The sequence below is a fragment of the Crassostrea angulata genome, chromosome 9 (genome assembly GCF_025612915.1).
Source record: "Crassostrea angulata isolate pt1a10 chromosome 9, ASM2561291v2, whole genome shotgun sequence".
Classification (NCBI taxonomy): Eukaryota; Metazoa; Mollusca; class Bivalvia; order Ostreida; family Ostreidae; genus Magallana; species Magallana angulata.
The window spans coordinates 11,746,546-11,772,520 of NC_069119.1; the positions used below are offsets into that span (position 1 = coordinate 11,746,546).

The 25,975-nt window shown below is 32.3% G+C and overlaps 1 protein-coding gene and 1 pseudogene across 7 annotated transcripts in view; one reads left to right on the forward strand and one right to left on the reverse strand.

The window, feature by feature from the left end:
• The window catches only part of LOC128163384 (uncharacterized), a 31,806-nt gene extending 6,332 nt beyond the window's left edge, over nt 1–25,474 (forward strand). For 5 of the 7 annotated variants that reach the window (XM_052826968.1, XM_052826969.1, XM_052826971.1 and 2 more), the window contains 15 exons: nt 8,088–8,203; nt 12,192–12,257; nt 14,258–14,349; nt 14,646–14,756; nt 17,653–17,754; nt 18,667–18,957; nt 20,094–20,223; nt 20,685–20,865; nt 21,434–22,077; nt 22,368–22,640; nt 23,375–23,495; nt 23,783–23,996; nt 24,207–24,473; nt 24,665–24,724; nt 25,030–25,474. In XM_052826968.1, coding sequence (XP_052682928.1) covers nt 8,115–8,203; nt 12,192–12,257; nt 14,258–14,349; nt 14,646–14,756; nt 17,653–17,754; nt 18,667–18,957; nt 20,094–20,223; nt 20,685–20,865; nt 21,434–22,077; nt 22,368–22,640; nt 23,375–23,495; nt 23,783–23,996; nt 24,207–24,473; nt 24,665–24,724; nt 25,030–25,121 — 2,733 coding nt within the window. In that variant the 5' untranslated portion in view covers nt 8,088–8,114 and the 3' untranslated portion in view covers nt 25,122–25,474. The remainder of the gene's footprint in view (nt 1–8,087; nt 8,204–12,191; nt 12,258–14,257; nt 14,350–14,645; nt 14,757–17,652; nt 17,755–18,666; nt 18,958–20,093; nt 20,224–20,684; nt 20,866–21,433; nt 22,078–22,367; nt 22,641–23,374; nt 23,496–23,782; nt 23,997–24,206; nt 24,474–24,664; nt 24,725–25,029) is intronic. The other 2 variants (XM_052826974.1, XM_052826967.1) reach the window with 2 other exon arrangements.
• LOC128163352 (uncharacterized) lies at nt 6,211–7,985 on the reverse strand (annotated as a pseudogene).
• Nucleotides 25,475–25,975: the final 501 nt, after the last annotated feature.

Sequence of the window (25,975 nt, forward strand, 5' to 3'; positions counted from 1 at the left end):
CAGATAGTGTAGATTTAAGTTTGTATAAATCATGGGGTCCCCGGGGGTAGGTTGAGGCTACAGTTGGGGGTAAGCTATTACATAGGAAAAGATTGAGCACATTTTTTAAAAATCTTCTTTTTTAGAATTATTTGTCCAGAAAAACTTAAACTTGTATGGAGGCATCCTCAGGTAGTGTAAATTCAAGTTTGCTAAATCATAGTCCCTAGGGGTAGGACGGGGCCGCAATGGCAGATTATATAGATAAAATCTTTTAAAATATTCTGGGAAAGTTTTCAGTCCAAAAAGCAGTACCTTGTGTGTAAGCACAGGTTGTGCAGATTAAAGTTTGATGAAACCATGATTCCCTTGAGAAAAGTGGGGCCACAAAATGGGGGGGGGGGTTATATAGGAAAAGAGAAAAATCTTTTTACAGGTACAACAACATAATAAGCTTGGTATCTACCCAAAAAAAAGTGGATACAAATTGACAGAATTTATTTTTTTATGCAAGGTCTACTGTACATTGTTGTCAAGATATTTTGATTTTGATACTGTTATGTTAATTTGATCAGTGAAGGCAATTGCTGTTCAGGTGAGCGATGCGGCCCCTGGACCTCTTGTTTTCTCAACTTTTTCAAAAGAGGGGATTTATTACATACAATAAAAAAATTGTGTTAGGTTTTGTTGTTTTTTGGTTACTTTAGTGCTATATTTAGTCAAAAGTAGTGCTGTTTTAAAACAAAAATGAAGGCAATAGTAAATAACTAAAACCTAATTGGATAATTGATTATAAAGTTAAAAATATTGATTTCGTTTTTCTATATGATATGATCAAGTTTGTTTCTTGCCATATAGACAACATATTATTTGTATATTAACTGAGCAGCAGAATCCCGGGTGTAACCAGGTACGTGTCAACTGATAAATAGTAAGCGCGCGGCTGGAGAAACGCGTTACAAAGGGATGTTTTAAAAAGGATGACACTTTGCAGTTTTCACCCACATTTATTGATCTTAGATGATTTTATTCGCCCCTCCTCGTCAAAGGGGGATCTTGGCGAGCAGCATCTTTGAAGTGTGTGCAATCGCTTTAAAATTTTTGCAACCCTACATGTAGGATCATTTGACCACGCCCATGGACATCACAGACTTCCGATGAATATCCACGGGTCAAGTAAGGACCTACCTTTTATATAGGCCCTAATATCAAATGCATAGTTTGCACTTTTCCCAGTCAATTTGAGTATCGAGTAATGAATATACTGTAAAACAATAAGTCATAAGTGAGTGAGATTGTGAATATAAAAGTTTTCTTCCGCTACCGTTCATTGATCAATACAACTTGTCATTGGGGTGTCATGGTTTTTACATGATTTTTACGCGAAGAAGCTGACATGACATTATTTTTGAAATATAATCGTATATGAAACGGTCTTAGACTAAAGTTGGATAACTAGTTGACCAAAGTGTCATGTACTTTCTTTTCATATTTGTATAGAATGTGAGTTCAAAGCATCGTACATGTATTGTTAATCCATATTTCGTGTGAAATTTTTAAGAAGATACATATCTATTTATTACAAACGATATTTTTGGAATAAAATTTGTGTATAAATCAGCACATTTGCACCATACTCAAAACAATTTATTTTTTAATAATTTGTACTAAAAGATTAATCTCATTTTATGAAAAAGACTTAAAAAATCCATTTTTGAGCCTTTTTGATTTTAATAAGATATTAGATTTCTTTGACTTAGTTTTGGTTATTTCATGACATTAGTCCAAAAAAATAAATAAATATGATTTTCATGTCTCTAGCTAGTACATATAGTAAAACAACAGACAATTATGATTTAGATATTTACCCTGCTGTTTATTCAAAACTAAATAGAATAATGTTTATTGGCATGTATATATATATATATATATATATATATATATATATATATATATATATATATATATATATATATATATATATATATATATACACTCTGAAAGTCGTCTTAATTTTACAGTATTAAAATTTCACGATTTCTATTGAAGTACCAATCGCGACGGTTTTAATTTCCCGCTGCGAAAAAAATCAATTGATTAGAATATAAGCTTTAAAACGTTTTTGAGAACTAATGATAGTATTCACGATGGGTTTAATTTCTCGGGAAAATATTAAAAGGCGAACAGCGTGAAATTATCGTGATTATTTGCCAATCTACAGTATACAATATTAGAAATACTCTTTTGACCTGAGGAGCCTTAAGAAAACAATGCCCCGCGGAGACATTCTAATCAAAATTATGCACTTCATTGCTGACAGTCCTTGAACACAGATGAACTGCAAAACCATTCTTTGTCCAATGCAAGTTCACTTTCCGGCACATCTTTCTTCTACTTCATGGCCATGACAGTGCAAAAGAAAACTCAACCCGAAAAAGCTATTCACAATTTACATTTGTTTAAAACAATACATATGCAACTATTCACAAGTAGTTTAAATGAAAAAAAACTGTCACGTGAACCATCCGCCAATACCAGGCGGCAATTTTGACAACAATGACACCTGTAGATATGATACATATGACTGTCCATAATTGGAAATTCTAGATTCAGATTTATGTATATGATATATAGATTTATAAGTAAAATATTACTTCCAAGAGATATATCAGTCAGTATATTTCATAGGTGCGAGAAGAAAATGTCACAAACTGCACAATAGCATTTTCAGGGAATCTATGCATTTATTGTTACCCAGATCTGAAAAATGCACACAATGTAATCTAAATAATCTCTTTTGAGTTATCTGGATTTCTGGATATTTGATTAATGCACCATTAAGCTTTTTCAAAACAAATGTTGCTTTTGCATTTTTATTCTACGCCTAGAGTTTTAACCTTCAATGGTTGATAAAGACTGCCTTTTATTACTTCTAGGTAATATATGTGACCATACAATGAGAGTTTGGCAAATGCCAAGAGGTCTGCTATTTGAGATAAAGTTTGTTTCATGATTTTTTGAATGCCTTTCAGGGTAGTTTGAGGGTCCCAATATTATCACCAATGCAGTGAATGATCAGAATAGCCATTTGTTTATTAGCTAGTAACACACTTGACACATTATACAAGTACTCCCAAACCATCCCCCTCTACCATTCCAATTAATAGTAAAAGTTGTTGAATCCAAGGTTTGACTGAATTGTGGTCTCTGCATATTTCTGTGCCCAATGAATAATAGATGAACCACTGATCCAGGCTGATTCTGAAATTTGTGTATGTGTTAACAGCATAAAACTAGAAATACTATTTAGTATTAACATGGTCTTATGTAGAATTTGAAAACCGAGGAACTCCATTTACCTTTGTGCTTGATTTGTATTTCAGACACGCATTTTGAGGATAGGTGAGTTGCACCTCCAATCCCAATTGAGTGCGACTTGAATGAATTTGTGGGAACGTTTAGGAATTTGAAGGATTTATACAGCATAGATGAAAATTGATATTTGAGTCAATGCTTTAGTATTGCAGTGAGCAAATAGATGTGTTGCTTGAATGCATTGCCCAAGACTTTGAACTTTTTTAAAAATTTGAAACATCAAAAAAGTATCTGGTGTTTTGGGTATTCTGATGGATGAACCGTTCTCATTCTCATTCTTCAACATTTGAGCATGATATCTTCCAATGCCACTAGCTTACTTACTCTTAATAGGGCAAAAATGCAATGAGAAATGCTGACTGAAATAAATGTGCATCATATGAAGAAACAGTGAAATGTTGAATGATACTGGTATTTGCTGTTGAAAATGACAATCCAGATTCCTTCATGTAAGCCATAAACTTTACTATATGGTTTATAGGTGGTTTCCACAAATACTAAAGAGTAGCTGGAATTCTGAAGTTAAGAAATGCTTGGATGCCTTGTTTATAAACTTTACTTGAGTTTTCAGATATACATGTATTGGCTTCTAACAGTTGATCTATACTTGATGAATAATCTCACAAAATGAAGTAGGAATTTGACACGGAACTTGTCTGCCGTAGGAGCCAACTGTCGGAATCTTGACCACTGAAAGCAAAAAATAGCATCTGCTATATTGTAATTTTTCCCCAGAACATGTATAGCTTTAACCTGGATATCATAACCTAGGGTATACAATACAAACGCTCAAATCAAAACCATGACCCGTTATTTTTTATTAAGAGTTTGGATTTATAATTTGAACTAATGGGAGATTGTCAATATGCAACAATAACATTTTTGCATTGAGTTGCCCTGCCCAAATAAACACTCCCTAAACAATAGGTACAAGTTCAAGAAAAGTAATACGTTTTGTTGTCTGACTGCCAAATATAACCCCACACCCTTTTGAACCCGAGCTATCTGTATAAAATTTGAGTGTCTCATCATATCAAAGATGGAAAAGGGGTTAATCCATTAAACTTTGCAAGAAATTCTACCAACATTTCTAAATCCAATCTAATTTCTTATGAAATGGAAAGATTTTTTACCTCCTGCTAGTGCCACATATATACGACGACAAAATCCTCTTCCTGGGGGTAAAATTTCACTACAAATGCTAGTGACCCTGTTAATGACTGAAATTTTTTAACGGTGACCTTTTTACATCTTAAAGCATCATTAATTTTTCCAACTGTTCAGCAACTTTATTTTCTGGAATGAAAAAAGTTCAATGTCCATGCCTAATTCTAACTAAGAAATATATTGACATGTGCCTTGTTTGTTTTTTTTTTGGAGCTAATGGGATCCCTAAAAATTCAGACAACTTTATATGTGCCATTAAATTCTCACTGTCAGCTGTGTTTGCTCTACCTATAAATAAAAACTCATCTAAATAATGTTGAATTTGACCTTTGCAGCAGCTCCCAGTGAAGGAAGGAAGGAAGAGAACATCTCAAATAATGAACATGAAATTAAGCATCCCATTGGCAATCAATTATCCACATAATATGATATTAAAAAAACTTGAAACTTAGCATGCAGAAAAAATCTTCAGGGCAGACTGACAGCAATCTAAAAAGCACTCAAAATGTCCATTTTGGCCAATATTGCACCCTCCAAAACCTCCTGAATCAGTGACAAGGCTTGCTCAAATGTTAATTACGACATTAATCAATATAGCTGATCAATGTGATCATTGTTACTATTACCCACTGGGTGTGATAAATTTAGAAATCATACGCCAACCACCTTGCTTTTTTGGGAGGATACCAAATGAATAGGATTATACCGCAAATTTGAAAAAAGATGGATAGAGAAAGGGGCCTTAAATTCTACACAATTTTATTTCTTTCGCGGCTATGTTAAAGCTGTCCGAAGCTAAATATGTATCGAAAAATGATAATAATATAATTATCGAAAAATACTTTAACCGAGCGAGTTTCTTTAAACTTTTATTACATAAATTAACAATGACATCAAACACTATATTTGATGTATTTTTGTGACTTTATATATTTCTCTTAAGCACGTGACGGGTGTATTCTAACACGGTAAATAAACTATAAAAATCGCATCGGCGCAAGTGAATAATGACATTAAATAAAAAATATTTTTATGAAAAATCCTTCGATAAGTAATGTATTTTGCGGTTCTTGCTGGGGGTTCATATAAATATTTCGTTTATTTGAAATATTGTAAAACATTTCGCACCGCCATCGAAATTAGGCACATTTTTACCTTTTAGGCTCGATTTACACAAAATCGGGTCAATCGGTGGATTTCCCCCAGCAAGATTCACATTGCTACTTACTTTTTCTGCCGATATCGCGTAAAATATACTAAAAGATTGTTTTTATCTTTTACTTGCGCCAAGCCGTTTTTTATATGCATATACATATCACCATTCATTACATTACACGTAGCAGGAGGAGTCTCAAAACCATTAGTTTATGAATAGTTTTTTACCTATTACGAAGCTTTAAAACTGTTAATTTTTTTTTTACTCCATATCGGTGATATTGAATTTAGTATCACTAGTATTTACAACAGTGTCTATGTAAAGGAATGAAGTGGTTTTATTATGCACAATGAATATCATTTATTACGTTACGATACATTCCCTAAGAACGATCGAATGGAATGCAGATCGTGACGTCAAAGTTAGCTATAACGTCATATCTTATGAAGTACAGACAAGTGACTTTCTACATATCACTGTGAAATTAATCGGGCAGCCTTAACATAGCCGCGTTATTAATTTGTTCATGTATCTCAAGAACATGTTCCTTTGCAGATATCATGTTTAATCATGTTTTTAAATTCAACCCTTTTTCTAATGCCTGTATACATGTATTGAAGCGAAAACCCATTTTTAAACCCATTTGATAAAACTGTTGCTATTTCTATGTTTGAATAATTTGCCAAGTAAAGAACCGAAGGTAGATGTATTGATTGGAGTGCTGCCAATACTCCATAATTTATGTAACAAGTTACATGTTGCTTTGCCGTCTTATGGTTTGTTGTTGTTTCCTGAAAAAAATGTTGCTGGAATTAAAATGTTTGGAACGAGCAGGTGCATTGTTGGGAAATTGATTAGATCGATTATTTTTGAAGCAGTTGATGGAGGGATTATATGCATTACATGTAATGCACTGATGGCAAATACTTGCAATATCGTTTCTGACAAACACCTTCATAATTGTAGACATAACATTTCAAATACCCACGAGTTGTCTGATTTGACAATTGGGTTTTATGAACTGTTTGCATATAAAACAACCACAGTTCAGCGTCAATGGATACCTAGCGTAAAAAGGAGCCTACAGAATTCGAATTCTGTAAGCGAAATTGCACATCTTATCCAACCAACCTGAATTGTCAGTAGCTGCCCCTTTTTAATTGTTAACATATACCTCAAGAGTGAAATGGCTTGTAGTTGATGTTTTTCTAAGTATATAGAAGCATATTTGAAAAAAGCCTCCATCCAATGCGAGAAGTTTGAAATTTTCGTTTCTTATTTTTTTTGGGTTTAATCTGATAAACATCCCCCTCGAAAACAATTTGATCTTGCATTTCTGTGCAAGCCTCTTGAAGAAAAAATTTATTTAAATGAACAAATTCGTCATTCCAAATTTTGTCTTTGAAAGCTGAGGACACATGGGATCTCAGCATAGCATGTAACACCGTTCAAAGGGTTTTACGTGTCAATATTATTTTCTAAATAATTTTCTTTAACTTGATTCATGTTGGTGGGAACATGCGACGACAATGCACTTGGTGCGTCCGGGATGGGGTTAACTCTGGGCGCCATCTTGCGAGAAATCATCTCAATCTCCCGCCCCGTGACATTCCCTGGCCTGCTTCAGTTGACTCTTGTGTAACTGGTGTCGCAGGAGCCGCTGGTGTCGGATGACCAGTAATATTTAAGCTGTTTGCAACGGACGGTCTCACTTGATCTCTGCGACGATTTCATCGACTACCTCGTTGCCAATTTAAGGCAACTGTGTTTGTTTCATTTTGATTTGGCTGCGTATGGGCTTCTCGCTTTAGATGCCCTTTCGTTCCTTACTCTCAGCGTGTTATTATAATAATATGTTGGTATAAAGTGATAAAACTCGCCGATTATAGAAATAACACTTGATGATTTTCTTGTTGATTTTTTGTGACCGACTCAGGGAACAGTTGAATATAAAAGGAAGAGCTTAATGCACACGCTCAAAGACCAGGAAGTGCTGAGTTATTGCCCTTGAATTAACTTTACCTAAGTTATAGTTCTTGCCCCAAACAATATGCTTAATAGCATGAAATAACAGGGTTTAACCATTTTTGATATACCTAATTATTCATAAACAGTCGTTGGTCAATAGAATCAACATAGTGTTCCAAGCCGTAGCTTAGCTGCATAATTCACTAAGGATAATGATACAATTCAACAAGATTTGATGTACGAACTGAATACCTGAATTCTAAACATCTTACAGTCTCGTTGAATCTTATCACTGCACACTTTTCATCTATTCAACCTTAGTTTACAAAAAATCTATCATTGTCTTACAAAACACTGTTAACAGCTGCTCCCAAAGACCTTACCGATCGGAAACAAGACAGAGTTCATATAAAATAATAATCTTTCTCCTCTTGTGTTGTAGACACTCGTCAGATAAGGACGAGGAGTGATGGAGACACCATACAAGTTTTTCGTGTTGGTATCTGTGTACCTTGCTTATGATGGGTTGTATCAAGTGTCTGCACAGAGTGGCCCCAAGTAAGACATTTTTCTGAAATTTATTTATAGTTAGGTAAAGAAAAAGTTACATCTTTGCAACTGTGGTAACCGACACTTTTGTATTGCTGTAGTAATGTTGTATAATTAACAGCGATGATGTTCGCTGTAGAAACTTAATATTATAGGCAAATATTATTAGTCAATTATGAGAATGAATACTTATGTTTTGATTGATGAATTTCCTTATTAAACGTCGTAATGCATGCTTTAGAAGAGAAAGATTTTCCTAAACTATGTGATTGTTCACAAAACTAACTAATTATTGGTTTTATTAATTTGAACAAACTCATGAAATAATTGAAATAAGGTTCATCAAGAAAATAATTATTTAATTTATATAACAATACTTGTTTTATGATAAAACCCCCAATATATCTGCAAGGATTCACTCATACTGTTAACTTGCTTTTTTCTTTTACGAACAAACAACATGTGAAAGCTTCACTTAGATTAATAATTATATTGCTCCTAGGTAATGTCTTAATATATAAATGATGTAAAATCATTGATTACATGGTTAGTTTGGGTGTAATATTGTGAATTTACAGTAAGTGACAAATAAGCAAATACCGTGCTGATTATGAATACAGTAAAACACGCTTATAACGAAAACGTTTACAGGCAGATCAAGAATTATTTTACAATATACACCATAGAATAGCATTGAAATCACATACATGTACCAAAGAATTTGAATATCATTGCATATCATTAGATTCTTATTTGTCATAGTATATAATTGCATAGCATTTAAACTTACCGACTCGTTTTTTGATGATTCTATTTTAAAGAATATATGTTTTCATTGCAGATTACTGGTAAACTTTAGGTTCTTTAAAAATATTATACTTCTTTAGTACAAATTACTGTATAATGATTTGACGCCTATAGTGAAATGTTTTTCATTCCACCTAGGGTTTTTCACATATTGTGAAGCAAACGGATATCAAGAATTACACACGAGAATTAAAATGTCAAAATGGGGTTATTATATTTCAATGAAAGCTATATTTAATTTCATAAAAAGTTGGTTGTGCAATCGTTTCTTATTAAAATGACATTTCTTTCTGAAGTATAAAAACAGAATATTGTAAAATAGAAAACAATAAACATTCAGCAAAATTAACAGTTCTAATGTTAGCTCTACTGACTTAGATTTTTTATTTGGAACTTCATCCTCAAACAAACGTGTTCACACTTGTCTGGGGATTAACATGGACTATATCTAAACTGATTAAAAACATCCCCTTGCTAGTGAAGGAACTGCTATCATTTTATTTCAATCGAGGATTGGTTTTCTCCTTAGTTTGAACACTAGCTCGTGCAAATTATTCACTTAACAACACGCTTATATTTGTCGTTCTACATGTTAGATTTTCCTAACAACTGTCATAAAACTTTTGATCTCCTCTTGTTGGTCGATGATCATGTAGATTTTTTGTAGCCTAAAATTTACTGTAACTTTCTACTTACTTTCAACTTTCTGAATTAACCTCCTAAATCCCAATTTTTGAAAAGGGAAAAGAATTATATAAAAAACTGTCATCTAAAACGCCTCGATAGATATTCTTCTATCAAATTCAGATCTATAAAATTTCAATTTTTAAGAAAAAATTAAGTTGTGTCATTGTCTTGCATATTGTATGTGTTTCTTAAGTACTCTTAGCGTAACAATAAGAGTAGAGATTCTAGATACTCAACGATCACTTAACAATTAAAATCTAAACAATACTTTAGAATGAATCTCCAACACGAGACGGGATGAAGTGGAATCCATGGACAAAACTATCCATTCAATTTTACTTCCTTTTAGTTCACCATATACATGTCATTTTAAATAGTGTGTAGTTAACCTCTTAGCAATGAGACAATGTGTCAGAGAAGTAAATATTTTATATTTTTAGGCATTTTATGACATATGTGTATGTCTATTCTTTTGAATTATCAAAAATTAAAGAAAACAAAACAAATGATGAATATGTAACAAATAATAGAAAGTTGCATTGAACAGGAAAATAAAGTTAAATGTAAGTGGGGTCTTAAACATTCAAACTGACAGATTTATCGAGAATTTATAAATTCCATTAAAAACACCAATATGTCTATCTTACTTTCAATGATATATATCATTACAAAATGCATGGTTTTATTTGTTAAATCCTAGATTCTGATACAGAAAAAAAATAAATAAAGAGAAAAAAAAAAACAAGTCATTTTTTAAAGAACTTTAAAACATTCTTAATGAATCAAAAAAGAAATGTAAATATTTTACTTGCATGGCAATATCACCTCATGTTAGAAAATGAATGTGATAAACATCATTTGTAGCTTAGTCTAGTTTGATGAAAATTGTAATAATGAATTAAAATTAAAAGGAAAACAACTTACAATTACAATCACACTACATGTACCTTTTCCAAACACAACGTTTTACATATTCATTGATAAAGAATTATTTTTTGTTGTCAAAAAAGGGACAGCTACATATATTATAATTTAAATTTGGTGATTGCTTTGGAACAAACATATACTAGTATGCACTTTATCGCTATTTTGTTAAACGGAAAACAATGAAGCAGAAATCAGGCCTTCTGTATATATTGTTAGCATTAAATAAAGCTTTGCAGAATTCTCCTGATATTAAAACGTAGTGTACTGATCAAAATCAGACCTTCTGTTTATATTGCTAGCATTAAATAAAACTTGGCAGAATTTTCCTGATATTAAAACGTAGTGTGTTGATCAAAATCAATAAAGACGAAAATATCCTTGTATATCCCCATACTCTTCCCCTTATTTGAAATAAATGCAATGTTTATGTATTTTAACAATTTGCAATGGATTTGACATATTTCTAATAAGGCAAGAAACTAAAATTAGATATTGAACAATCAACGTTTAAACAGCACAATCTATACATTATGCATAATGTTAAGAGTTATGAGTTCGTACAATGATTACAAACGTTTGTTCACATTAATTTACTTCATTGTAATCCCAAAAATATGCAATATTACATTTATAGCATACCTATCATGTAAGTTGAAGAAGAATATATCATGAAATAAATAGCACTGTATATTAAATTATTTATGCCCTGTGAATTTTCGCCCTTCTACCCTTGCAAACGGTTTTGAACTCACCAAGACACAGCTATAAAGAGATAATAATTCTTTCTAATAACACAGTTTTAAAAAACTGAATTCTGCTCAATCTTAAGGTGGAATAACACACCTTGAAAAGGTTACTCAAATTAATAGTAAATTGTTTGGTTATGAAAGATATAATGATAGATAAACATAACTTTATTCATGCTCAAAGTGAATAAAGATAAGACAAATCTGCTTGAAAACGATTTTTTACTGGTATATTGAACCTATGTAAACAAAAGGCACGACCCTTGTTTACGAAGGACTTTCAAACTTCACTTGGTCATTAGAAATATAATCCTAAATCATTGTAAATAATAAAAATATTAAAATTGAATTCGACCAAAATCGTGACCATGCCCCTTTAAATTTTCCTGATGGCAACGAGCTCGAGACCAAAGGGGGAGAAAATAAAATTTCCCTTTATACAGTATTACCCGCACTCACTTGATATACATATACATGTAAGTGTCAACTTGTCATAAAATGTCGTTTAGTTTTTTCACTTTCGATTTGTAAATATACATGTGAATATTATATTACTTCCTTGTTGCACTGTATATGTATACTCAACAGTCTAGAAGAAAGAATCACAATTCAGAGGAATATATGCACAGGATGAACCTCTGCCATTCAGTCAACTGAATGGTCTGGAAAGGTGATTGAATGGCATAGCTATGTCATTCAGTCACCTTTTAGTTACTAACCATTCACATTTCAGTTAACTGAATGGCAGAGATTCATCCTGTGGTGGTCATGGAATTTTTAGTTTGTAGACCACCCATCCTCCTTAACCAATTTAAATGATTTTTTTTCAGTGTCTGCTCTAGACAAGAGACTTACTACACCAGGGCGAAAGTGTGTGCCTACAGGACCTGGCAAAGGTTAGACTGTTATATTTTACTGTGAAATCAATATAATTCGCGGTGGCTCAATATGCGTGGTACTGATGGATGGCCCTCACCCAAGAACATCATCGACGGAATCTGATTATAACAGATTTAGTTTTTCTACTGAAGCTGGGAGTGTATGTGATTGATGTAAACGTATCAATTAAGGAATAAAGAATCATTCTTTGAGTATTCTTAGGTGTAATTTCGGTCGGGGCGTGAATAAATCTAATTAAGCCCGAAGGGGTTTATGATAGATTTGATCACGCCCCGATGGAAATTATCACCTCATAATATTCAAAGAATGATTTCTTATTACTTTAATTTATATAATTTTGAGCCATTGCATGATTGACTATTAAAACAGAAAATAGCAAACCTCGCTGGCGCCCAAATTATACGTCTTTTGAAGTTAAGGGTTATGCAGTACAAAATCGATACATAGTGTTATCACAGGCAAAGACACTAGAAAATGTAAATATCATCAAATAACCTTTATTAATTTTTGTATTTATTTAAATGCAAGAATATCCCCGAAAACATCACAGTTTGAAGAAATTCATGAAATGTTTATCTTGATTGTTTGAAACAGTATTACCTGCAACTTTCATGTCGGATATTTCTTTGTGAAGTTGTAATTTACTATGAAATGACAAACTATGGTTAATAAACTTCTGTGAATCATATTTTGATCGCAAAGGCTCCGCTCGAAGCAAAGGTACATTATTGTCGTCCTACACGAAATTAGGTTTGATATACATTCCTCAGTAAAAAAAAAATTATTCTGATAAAATGAAGGAGATAACCTTTTATTGTAATCTAGTTAAGGTTTGATTTACATGCAAAAAATATTAGCATCAATAACTTTCATAACAAAAAAATGCAGCTTTTGAAAAAAAAATTCTAAGCAATTGTATGTGCACATCGTGTAAAATGTAAAGTCGGGTTAAGCAAATCTTTTACAACATACACCATAGCATAGCATAACATTGATATCTCATAGCATAGCATTGGAATCTCATACCATAGCATACAAACTCATAGAATCGCATTCGTCATATCATTCCATAGCATATCCATACAACATTATTTTAATTCGGTTTAAATTGTTTTTATTTGAAAAAATAAATGTTCACATAATAGATTTAATACTTTTAGCTTCTTATTATTATACTTCGAAACGTGTGGAAGTCTTCTGTGTATGGAGGCGTTTTTGTTAAAATCTCATTATAACAATACCATAGCATAGCATACCATATCATAAAGCCCTTTATTTTAATTTCTCATAACTTAGCATACAAACTCATAGCATAGCATATAAATCTCATGCCATAGCAGACAAATTTCATAATATAGAAATCTTTAATTTCACTGCATCTAAATTGGGTTTCACGGTGTCATTACAGAAAATAAGGTTTTGAGAAAACGAAGAGACAGTGCAGCCAGTAATGCTTATGATTTCGGTTGTGAAATATTTTGTTCAATTTTAGAAACAATGCAATTTCTTTTATGGCATAATACTGTCAACTATATGCCTTAGATAATTTTTATAAACAATTACATGCGCGTTATGCTTAAGAGTACTGGCCGTTATAATTTTTAGAGTATTTTGATCTCAAAGAAAAAAGGTCTTTTTAAAGATGTAGGTAAATATTAATTTTTAAAGCTAAACTTTTTGGATTATTTCTTCACTTAATATTAGTTTATGGCCACATATACCATTTATGAAAGATTCAGATCTATTAGTTAATTTGTTGACCCCCTGCCTCCTAAAGAGAGCTTGCTGTTTGAATTACAACGTATAACATATGCTTATGATTTTGTTTTCAGTTGTTGTACCGTTATATCTTAAAACTATTTCATTTATGACCTAATGCTATTAACTGTATGCCTTACATCATTATACTAAATAAATAAAATGTACATGGCATTATGCTTAAACGTATTATGCTGTATAAACTACAACATATATCATATGTCTATGTTTTTTTCAGTTGTTGTTACTACAAATATGTCACGAAATGTAACTTACGAACCATAAGTTATTGTTGTTCAGGCTATACCGATGTAGGCGGGAGATGTGAACGTAAGCATTTGTTATTTGTAAATTTTCCCTTATTATTAATCGATGAATTAGTCAACTTGACAGGGAGCAATACATGCACAGTTAACACTAAATCAATTTTAAAATTTACAACAACATCATTTCCCTTTTTTGTTATACATTTTAGTCTTTATATAAACATTTAATAGTATAAAGACCCACACAATTGTATGTGTGTGTGTGTTTTTAAATACAGTTCACAGTATATAGATATTGTAGAATTTTGTTTTCAATAGTATATGTATGTATTAGCTACAATTTATTTACGACTTTTTCAGCCGTATGTTTTGGGATGACAGGCAGACAAGGTTGCAGCAATGTTGGTGACTGTGTGGGACCAGACACCTGTAGCTGTGCCTCTGGTTATAGAGGACCCCAGTGTAACAACAGTAACTATCCTAACAGACAGAAAGAAACATAGATAATTTAATAAATAGATGGATATAGATGTATATAGATGGATAGATAGATAGATAAATAGACAGACAGATGGATAGATAAATAGACAGACTGACAGACAGAAAGATAAATAAATAGATATATAAATAAATAGAAATAAAGATAAATAGATAGATAGACAGACAGGTAGAAAGATAGATGGATAGACAGATAGATAGATAGATAGATAGATAGATAGATAGATAGATAGATAGATAGATAGATAGATAGATAGATAGATAGATAGATAGATGAAAGATAGATAGATACATTTATAAACAGATAAAGAAAGATAAATAGATAGTTTCACAAATATAGAGAAAGTGAGGCAGAGATGGATGGTAAATTGATTGATGAATAAATAGATTACTAGACAACAGACAGACAGAGAGATAGATAGAGAGATACATAAATAAAAATATAGATAAACAAATATAAAGAAAGAGAGGCAGAGATAAATGGTTGGATAGATGGATAGAAAAATAGATTATTAGATAGTTTAATGGATAGATATAAAAAAAAGGAATTCATGGGGATAGAAAGTGCCAATATCAGTATAATAGTGCTATCTAAAAATAATTTAGTATTTTTTTAACAAGCGATCAAATTTTGAGTTGAAAACATCAAATGTCTTACATGTACATAGTATGTGATTATGAAGTGCTAAGAAGATTGAAAATTTTCCATGATGTGTTACCGTCGTTCATCAATTTTCGTTGAATTTTAATTTCGTGGATTTTGTTGTTCGGTTGATCATCAAAATTAAAGGTTCATTAAAGTGCAATATCTAATAACATATTGTATTGATAGGATAAATGGTAATGTATTTTCGTATTAATAAAACTGTAATATTAAACCTAAGTCACTAAAGTTAATGTCCATGAATATAACTGACTTCTTAGTATGTTGCTTAAAGCTGACATGAATTCATAAATACACATTATTTTCCTTTTATCTCCGACTACCACCATATTAGTTGTCGATTTCTATTGTTCTGCTCATCGCTACACATCCCCTATATAAGTCCGAAAGCACTATTCATGCTTCACCGCATTCCGGTATTTCATTCACCCAAACACGTTACCTTGGACGAAAAGACGTGTAGAAACGCGTTTTGAACAAAAATAATATGACAACCACTGCACTGGCAAGGAATATCCAATGAACAACGAAACAAGACAATCTGTAATCCAGACACAGTTACTTAAAAAATCCTCGATAATCGTATACCGTTTTCCTGTGTATGTTATTTCATTGCTCATGCGCAATCACACACTGTAGCAGATCGAGCATTGTCAATGATCGCATGGATTTTTTTTAAGAAACCGATGGAAACGATGTTACGTAGTTTCTTTCTTAGATTTACTATCATGTACATGTATCCACTATGTTGGATGTAGAGCCGCCGGGGGTTTCAAAAAGATGCAGACGTTATGCACTCTGTATGAACGAGACACGTGTTCGATGTGCATGTGAAGTAAGGCAGCACTATTTTTGTAAAATAGTACGGATACTTTGGAAATTCTTTCAAAAGAAAAAGAATAAATATATTTTGTATTTTATTGCTTTCTGTTTCCTTTATTCTTCATTACAAAGATTTTACTACAATATGTAGTTCATGCATTTAGACGTCCGTGTAACCTGAATGCCTCGATCGGAAAGCAACCGATCGTAACTTTCTCGACAGGAATAAATACCCCAGTGGCAGTAGAGGAGTGATCAAAACTAATGTGGCGACCAAACGCTTTTATGAGTTCATGTCAGCTATAATATAATAAAATGAAAAAAAAAATACAATTGTAAAATTAGATTTGTCTACACTCTATATCTGAATGGTATTCTTTGTTCAGATACACCGGTTTTCATTATTTCGTGAGCATCAACGTGCATTGATCCGGTAAAAACCAACGTTTCAAGGATACGTAAAACCGATGCTACTGATTCTGTGTATACAATATATTATACAAAGATTGACTGGGGTTGAGAGCAATATTTTGATATAAGCCCCCGATGGACGTAAAATTGACCGCTAAGCAATTAATTAGAATAGAGGGAATATTCCCTAAAGTCTGTCCCAAGTTATTGCTTCAATCAATTTTTGATGATTTTTAATAAAAATACACATACCTGTGAAAGAAATACAATTGAAATCGATGAAAGGGTATATATCCAGGATATCTTTATTGAACAATTATCCCTTTTCACTCATAAAATTTCACAGGAACGAAAACAATTTTCTAACGGAGATTTGGAGATAATGGGAAATGTTTACATTTATTCTCCATTCGGAAGTACTCGGAATACCTAACGCAATTTTTAAACGTTATCACCCGGGCTTATTAATGGCTGATGCAATGCAAAATATCTTTCAATTTTGAGATGTGTATTGAAACCTGAAGCGGTAGAGGGGCGTTTCAAAACAGATAGTCTTGACATTTTTCATATGAGTGGATGAACGTAGTTATAGCACAGAGGTATTTACTTTTATTGAAATATCAAGGAAAAGTGGCGAAAGGAAAAACTCGGGACAGAGTATAGATAGTATTCCTATCCGGTCAATATTAAAAAATATTGACTGGTCAATATTTATCGGACGAGCTAATATTACAAGTATTGACTATTCGTCTATATAGAGTTAGGTAGTGAGAATATACCACTCAATATAAAAATATTGAATTTTGCAATTTAATGAACATTTCATTTCACAAAATCACTCAGTGACGAAATCCCCACCACCACCCCCCTCCCAAAAAAATATATTCAACGAATAAGGATGAATACCAATTATATCTCAGAGCGGGAACATTCAATAATTTGATTGATTAAATGTGATTTTTTTTTTACCAGAGATAGCTTGTTCAGAAACAAAACCATGTTATCCAGGCAGCTGTCCAAGTGTAGACATCTGTCAGTGTTCGGAGGGTTTTGGAAGTCCAAACTGCACTACGAGTAAGTAAACATAAGTACATCACCACTGTACTTGTAGTCTAAGTGAAAATAAGTACATCACCACTGTACTTGTAGTATAAAAATTAAATCCATTTATTGGAAGTCAATTGTTGTCTACGCAAATGATGAAACAGAATTGCTAAAAACGAAACTTTGTGTTGCTTGGATATTTTCTCAGTGTTTCTTAGCTTTCTTAAAAAAAACATACATGCTCACAGTCGGTAGAAAAAAAACTTTATTCGTAAAGAAGAACATACGTTGTGACTGTGGCATATGCCAGCCGTCCATAGTCGCCATTTGCATTCGATAACAAAGTGTGAAAAATCTAAAGTACAGGATTTATCGTTATTGAAAAGGCCTTGTTTTCAGGTTGCATCTCATTTCAATTAAAAACGTTTTGAAATGAAATTGCATATGGTGGATGTTGAAAGATAGAAAAGGCAGTGGTATCAAAAGAATACAGAGGACAAATCGTTAAAAATATTCAATTAAAAATACATGAAAACAAATAAGTTACATTTAAGGAATTTAAATTTAAAACGAGTTTTTATAAGGTAACACACTACATAAAGGCTTACACGTTTTTGATACGTCACAAGATCTAGATTTAAATGATTTGTTAAACTGTTTGCAATGAATGTTTTGGATGAATATTATCACAAACTTGTGATTCTTATCAGGTATTTGAACTGCAGATCCGTCTTGGTTCAAATCTACTGAATCATTTTTTATGAAACTCATAATTATTTTTTATCCAAAATTGCATGCTTTCGTCTATATGACTAAAATAAATCTTATATATGGTGCTATTTTTCCTTATCAATGAATAATCTTATGATTTGAGGTGTACAGAGCCACCTTAAAAATTCTTTCTTTGCTATTTATCAGTTATCCTATATATAACTATTTTAGTCTTGGCCTCGCCAATAATCACATTGGCTTCAGCAGTGCTGGCTTATAACCACCCAGTGAAAAGGATGGATATTTATAACTACACTACTGACGCCACGACTGAAAGTGGTACCGGAAGTGGTGATAGCGCTTCCATCTGGGCTAATTTCGATCGATTCAATAAAATCAGAGGAACTGTGTCCGCAGCATTTGGCATGGAGTCTAAACTATCTGCGCTACCTAGCTATGTCACCAGCTCCAAGATTGGAGTGGCTGTAGCAACAATGGAGTGGCAGTTGGAGAAACTCATAAGTATATAATTGTGTTATTAATGGCCCTTATTTGTACATATCTGATGTATATGTATTGTATAATTCTAGCTTATTGATTAACAACCGGTTAAATGAGACATTTGAGGCTTTTAATTTTTGCTATAATAATGACAACCAACTATTTCGTCCAGATTTGACCTTGTTATGACCAAGCGTATCTCTTAAACTTAGTCAAATCTTGCATTTAACACTTGACAACGTATCAAAACAAACATGTTTATTAAACTCTCATTATCTTATTATTACACAAGATTTTGACCCGTGCGTGTACGGGTTGACATAGCATATGATATCGGACATTTACGAAATAGATACATCGACAAACCGTATATATTGTTGATATTTGCAGAACCAAGTTTTAAGCCTAATACTATTGATTACACTACACTCTGCTGAGTTGGAATAATGTAACTGTGTCTGGGGAAAGGCCTTCACCACAGTTAAAATGCCTCCAACATACCCGTAATGTAGCAGAAAATTGCAGAATCGCTCCAAAACGATTTTGGAGAAAATTAATAAAGTTGCATTGGAAAAAACAGTCAAATTGTTCATAACAAACAATTTTGAAGCTGTAAATACCTTTTTCGAAAAGTTTATTTCTCTAATTGCAGAATTCAACAAACTTTTTTCAAACACCATGTTGACATTCGAACCTCTCGGGATTTTTTTTAGATAAATGCACTGTGTTAAAGTTATCTCCCGTATTTACTTTGGTGAACAGGAAAGAAGTTCGAATGAAAATTTAAACGCATTTGTTTTATCATCTCTGAGTTTATCCATGCAAATGTGATATTGTGGAAACATAAAATAAAGAGCCTCCCGTGATTATATGTGAATGTAATGCGCATGCACAAAATTGTAAAATCCAAAATATTCAGATGATTTCCGGAATTTTTTTTTAGAAATTTTCGTTGAATATTAATTAGCGAAGCTTGATTGAGAAAAATAAAAACAAATTGGTAATCTCCCAGTACCAGTGATGTTTAGAATATATAATACAAAAGACAGTACTCTTCCGATTAATCGGTATTAAAGCCAAAAAATTCGAGTCTATTATTTTAATATAGTAGTATAGATGTGCTTTGAGTTTTACTGTATTTCGTGTATTTGTTTTAGACGGTGTACTAACTAGACAGGGAGGAAGCTCTAGAATATGTAGTGAGGTTTCTACAAACAACCCAGGAAGCATCTTAGAAGAATGTCAGATAGAGTTCACCAACGTTCTGAACATCGACAGTGGAGATGTGTAAATAAACATATGTTACATATGTACTATGAAACAGGCGGTAAAATGTCAGGTTTAAAATTGGAATGAAACAGCTCGCTAACATCCAGAACGAATGAGTTCTTTACAGTTTTCAACATCTAATAGAATGGTGTTTACTTTGAAAACGATGGATAAATAGTAACATTAATAACAAGTAACATTGATGGGAATTTCAGTCAGCTCAACCTGACCTTTACAATTACAAATCTTTAAAGTTTCTTACATGTACATATAAATGGAGCAATATTGAAATTTATATTGATATTTTTTTCTTAAATAATAAGTATTTACTTGAGTAACATGTAATTAAAGAGAGCGCTATGATTTAGATTCTTTCTTTTATTCAAAAACTGTCAAAAACATTATCTTTACACAAGACGTTTTCATAAATATAATGTAGAATTTCTTCATATTAAATACTTTCATTCTTTTGTTCACAGATTCAAATTGACATTTCAAGTTGAGAATGGTGGGTTTGAAAATCTGAGAGGAAATATCCGTCTACCATTCACACAACAAAGCTCTACGGCTTCGAAGTCTTCCGTCACATACAGAATAGATCTGGACAAACCTACAGTAAACACCAACACAGCCTTCATTGTCGATGAACCTTTCACAAGAGTAAGCTGTGTTTTCATCTCATTTTGTTCCTTTTACATGTGAATAGAATATAAACGAATCATTTATGAAGACTAGTGTAAAGATCAAGATTCCACAATCCTCGTTTAACATATAATTTAATTGTTGCTAAGAGAGAGAGAGAGAGAGAGAGAGAGAGAGAGAGAGAGAGAGAGAGAGAGAGAGAGAGAGTTTGCTTTTTTATTCTCAGATCTGAGAATTATAATACTATTTTGAATCTTGTCTCTTATAAAGCACTTTGCTTAAAACACCTATTATCGATTTTGCTTACATGAATTTCATTTCTTTTTTTCCCGCAAATGAATGAATCGCAATTTTTTTAAAAAGCACAAATTTGTGTTGCTATTAAGAAGATTGAATAAGGTAGTAAATGAAAATCATCATGGTTCAAACTTCATTCACATACATATCTCATGAAAGCTTAGACTTGATTTTCGTTTATAATTGTGTTTTTAATATTGTAATACATTAAAACTATCTCTCTCTCTCTCTTTTTTTTTTTTAAATAAACCAAAACGAATCATCTGAACATTAACTAATAAAATTACAGACCCAGATTGTTACCCGTTGGTCAGGGTGGACTGACTCTCTGGCAGGAATGGAGTCGTACAACTGGGAAATATTTGAACTTCAAAATAAGAGCGGAACTCAGCGATATGCAAAAAGGAGCAAAGCAGATTGTATAAATCCACAGCTTGGAGCCGATTGCAACCAATTCCTAGATCCCATATTCAGTAAAAAATTTGATCACATTGGTGTGGAATTGTCAATGCCTTATACACCACAAAACCCGGGTGTCTTTGCCATGATATTAGAAGCTTCAGACAGAGCCAATAATTCAGACTACGTCTCTCGATACGTAGTATACGATCCAAGTTCAACGATAGAGATACAAACGGGGGATGCTGACATTAAAGCGCTGTCTGGATCCAAAAACGCAAGCTTTAAATGGCAAGTCTTATCTTCCTCTTCGCAGAGTAGCTTAATTTTAGAATTTTCCTGGAGAGGTCATTTTATCAATCGTGTACATCATGAGGGAGGATTTCTTAACAAAATTGAGGACTATACTCCTCAACTACAGGACATTTATACAGGCGACTATAAATTCCCCAAGACTGTCAACGTGAACTATAACGTCGTTGGTGAAGACGGTCTGACTGGGAGTTTGATTCCAAATGAACTCGGAATTACAAAGTTAGTTACGAATATTGTATTCTTTAAATGACTGATTTTACCGCCGCCCAATTTTCTATTCTAAAATACATTGCATGCATTATTTTCACACACAAGTTAATTTGTGCATCTATGAAAAAGAAATTTACTTTGCATTATTTAACCATTGCGTATCTTTAGTAAGCATTTTTATTTTTTAACTAGGTGTCAAATAAACTTCTAGTACATTATGATTAAAGTATTAATGAGAATCCTATATAAAACTAAGCAAGCTGATTTTAATATTTAAAAACATGTCTAAAATAATTTAGATTTCAAACTTATCTTGATGAAACTGGAGAGCAGAAGGTTGACATCTACACGGGAGTTAGCTGGGTAGACCAAAATATTAAAACCACTGCTTCCTTTCCATTGGCTAAAACTGTTTCAGAGGGTGACTTTGTCACGTTGTGGGTAAAGGCCGAAGACAAGATTGGAAACATTAAACTTTCTTCTCTTCCTCTCGGATTTGACTCCAGTAAGCCATCCATTTATGACCAGAGTTTTATGCCGGATATGGGAACCAAATATATATACGGTAGCAAGTGCGTTTGACGTAGATTTGTTTTCTGAAAAATAAAGTTTTCGTAAGTTAAAATATTTAACATCAGCTGATCTTTATGTCAACTAGACAATTTTTACACCTATTTATTTTTAATTGAACGTATGTAAAGCATTCTTCGGTTAGCTTGTTAATTGAATAAAATGTAAGTATTTCTATCAAACAGATAATATTAGTTACTATTAACATTCATTTTATATCTCCCTTTATGTTTGCAGTGGAAATCTGTGACGTTCAGTATTCAGTAATACAGATTAGATTTGATCAAGGCATGTGAGCACGTGTTTTGAACAAATAGATTATTGTTAGAATTAAAAAAGCGTTTAAACCTACTTAGCGAATTCGATATGTTCTTTGAAAAAAGATGAGTAATATTTATCCAATTTCAAAAAAATTTCTCCGCAAAATTTCAGGCACTACTTTTACCTACGGAAGCGCTATAAATAGATTGTTTAGTGCCGGTATTAAATTTGTCTACACACTATTGTGTTACAGGATAACGATAGTATTGCTATATATGACCTTTGAATGTTGTCATACATGTAGTTACAATGTATAGAAGTATTTTTAACCTTCAGTAATAACGACTAGATTAGGAAACACTTCACTGGCATTTTGTCATTACCCTGAGCACAAATATGGTAAAAACTGCACACATGACCACGGTAATTGATTAGAATGTGGCTGTTTTATAATGTTTCTCATTGAATTTTTTAGATTATGGTTTAAAACTGAGGATGAACATAGCGGCATATCTCAAATCTCTTTCAACATCATTAACAAATCCAATAACACCATAGCAGCAAACGGCAGTGTTCCAGTAAACACATCGAACGTGGTAAGTATGTTAACTTGTCTCTTGCAGCTCTTTCTTTAAAGTACTGAAACTACTCAAGGTAGCATAATTCTATTAAAAAAATATGGCCCGTTGGCAAATTTTAAAACATTGCTAATTTAGTCCCAGTGAAACGTATGATCATAGTCATTTATTAGATAGTTCTAATATTTCAAGTCACTTAAATTTGTCAAAAACTGACAAATTTCCTACTCATTTATAGGAATGGTATTTACCTGAAAACTTTTCTTTTAATAAAACTAATTATTATCAACAATTTGCTTTTTCAGGAAAGAGGATTTTCGAATGAACGCTATCAAGTTCGGGATACGTTTTATTTTTACCAACACGAGATAGAAATTAACAATTGCTGGTTTAGGGTCCCGAAATCAAGGCAAGCTACCGATCGCTTTGAAGTGGAAATTATTGCATACAACGGTGCCATGCTTCAGTCTCGACAAGCGATTGACGTCAATTTGAACAGTTTTAAAGGAATTGGTCAATGTAAGAGGCATTCATTATTTTAATCTTCAAGTGAAAAGATTGAAATTAAACATTTCCAAGTTAAAATCAATCTCTTTTAAACAGTTAGAATTTGACATTGTGACATTTTTTGTACAAGAGTAATTATGCCATTGTGTATTGCATACACCGTAACAAATATTCAACTATATTAACTCATTTGCAACGAACATTTTTATTCCATGCGAGAAGATCAAGCTGTGAAGGACGTAAATCTTCTACAAAACACAGGGAACGGCGTCCGTTTTAGCTTTAATTTGACCGAATCATGCTACAGACGACAGAACATTATACTGAAATACAACGATGGCCAGGATCACAAGAAGTTGATAAATCCCTCCGCGGACAAGTACGACCTTTTTGGTCTTCAGCCCTCCACCGCTTACAACGTTAGTTTTGTAGTTGAATACGACGAAGGGGTCATAAGTGATCCGTTTTACTACTCTTTTAGGACCGGAGGTAAGTAACAATGATTTAAAGACATTTCACTTTTGTACCTTGTGTACTTTTTGTTACACTTAAAAGTGCATTCCCATCCAATCCTAGTAATTGCTAATCTGACGTATTTGCTCTGCAGAAAAAAATAAGACAAATACAAAATTGAACTGTTCGATCATATTACAATTATAAGTATTTTCTTTTGTTCAAAGCTGCTGAAAGGCACGTTAGCGAAAATTTGACAACAGGCGGAATAGCTGGAATCGTTGTAGGTGAGAAAGACTCTAAAAATAAATAATTACAAGCAAAATAAAATGTAAAAAGTGTAAAAGATTAAGTTAAAACAGATTACTGTCAGTATCAAAAAATGAAATCAGTAATCTTTGATAAAATCAATGACAACTACACGAAGAGATAAAACGAATGATTCTATTGACGATAACATTGATTTAGATTTAGCTCTACAGAACAAATATGTACGATATTTACAATGTACGTAATGATACAGGCATCTTTGCTTTATTTAAACATTAAAATTATGTGACTGTTTTTAACGAGATGTTTATTATTGTTTAAGCCATATGTCTATTGCTGTTGTTTGCTGTCTTCATTTTGGTGATGTGGAGAACCGGTCGTCTCCGAAGGTGGAAGTTGTCGTTGTGTAACTAGGATTTCCAAGCAATTATGAAGACAATCTCTTATCCAAATTTCTTTAATGATGTTATATTTTTAGACTATGTAATATATTATGATAAAATAAATATAACATAATTGTATAATATCAAGTCATAACATACATTTGTACATTATTACAATATAATTATCTATAAATTTCCATTGCAATATACACGTTTTATCATTCCCATATACATATTATTTCATTCAGTTCAAGATCAGAAAAAACACAATTAAGGGAAATAACTCATATCAATTTTAACAAACAAATGTTATCTTTCTTCTACAATAAAATATTAAAATTCACAATTATAAATCATACCAATTTATGGAATTGAGTCCGGTTCTAAACACTGTTCAAGTATCTTCAATAACTGATGTTAATTGATCTGAATAATAAAATATATATCTAAATACATGTTTCTTACATATATTTCCTATTCACAATATAAAACACTTTAATATTCCCTTAGAAATGTTTACTTTTATATATTAAGCTGTATTTCATTGGCTTGTCCATCAGATTTATCAACATCTGACACAATGAAAAAATACAATTTTACTTATCAGATATATCTACATCTGATATATACAATATTTACAAAGTAATTCCTTCTAAATTCTTAATCTTGATAGTTCATAATATAAGCTCAAATTTTCTATAATATTAGTAAATGGTTAAAATAGAGACTAACATTGTCTGGATGTCTTCAGGTCTTCAGAATAAAAGGAATAAAATATTTGACAAATTCATGAAAATAAACATCGCTGTTTAAATTCAGAGAGTGGTCTACCTGAATACTGTTCACAAGACAATGAAAACTCTTGACCAATAAAACCTGAGAATT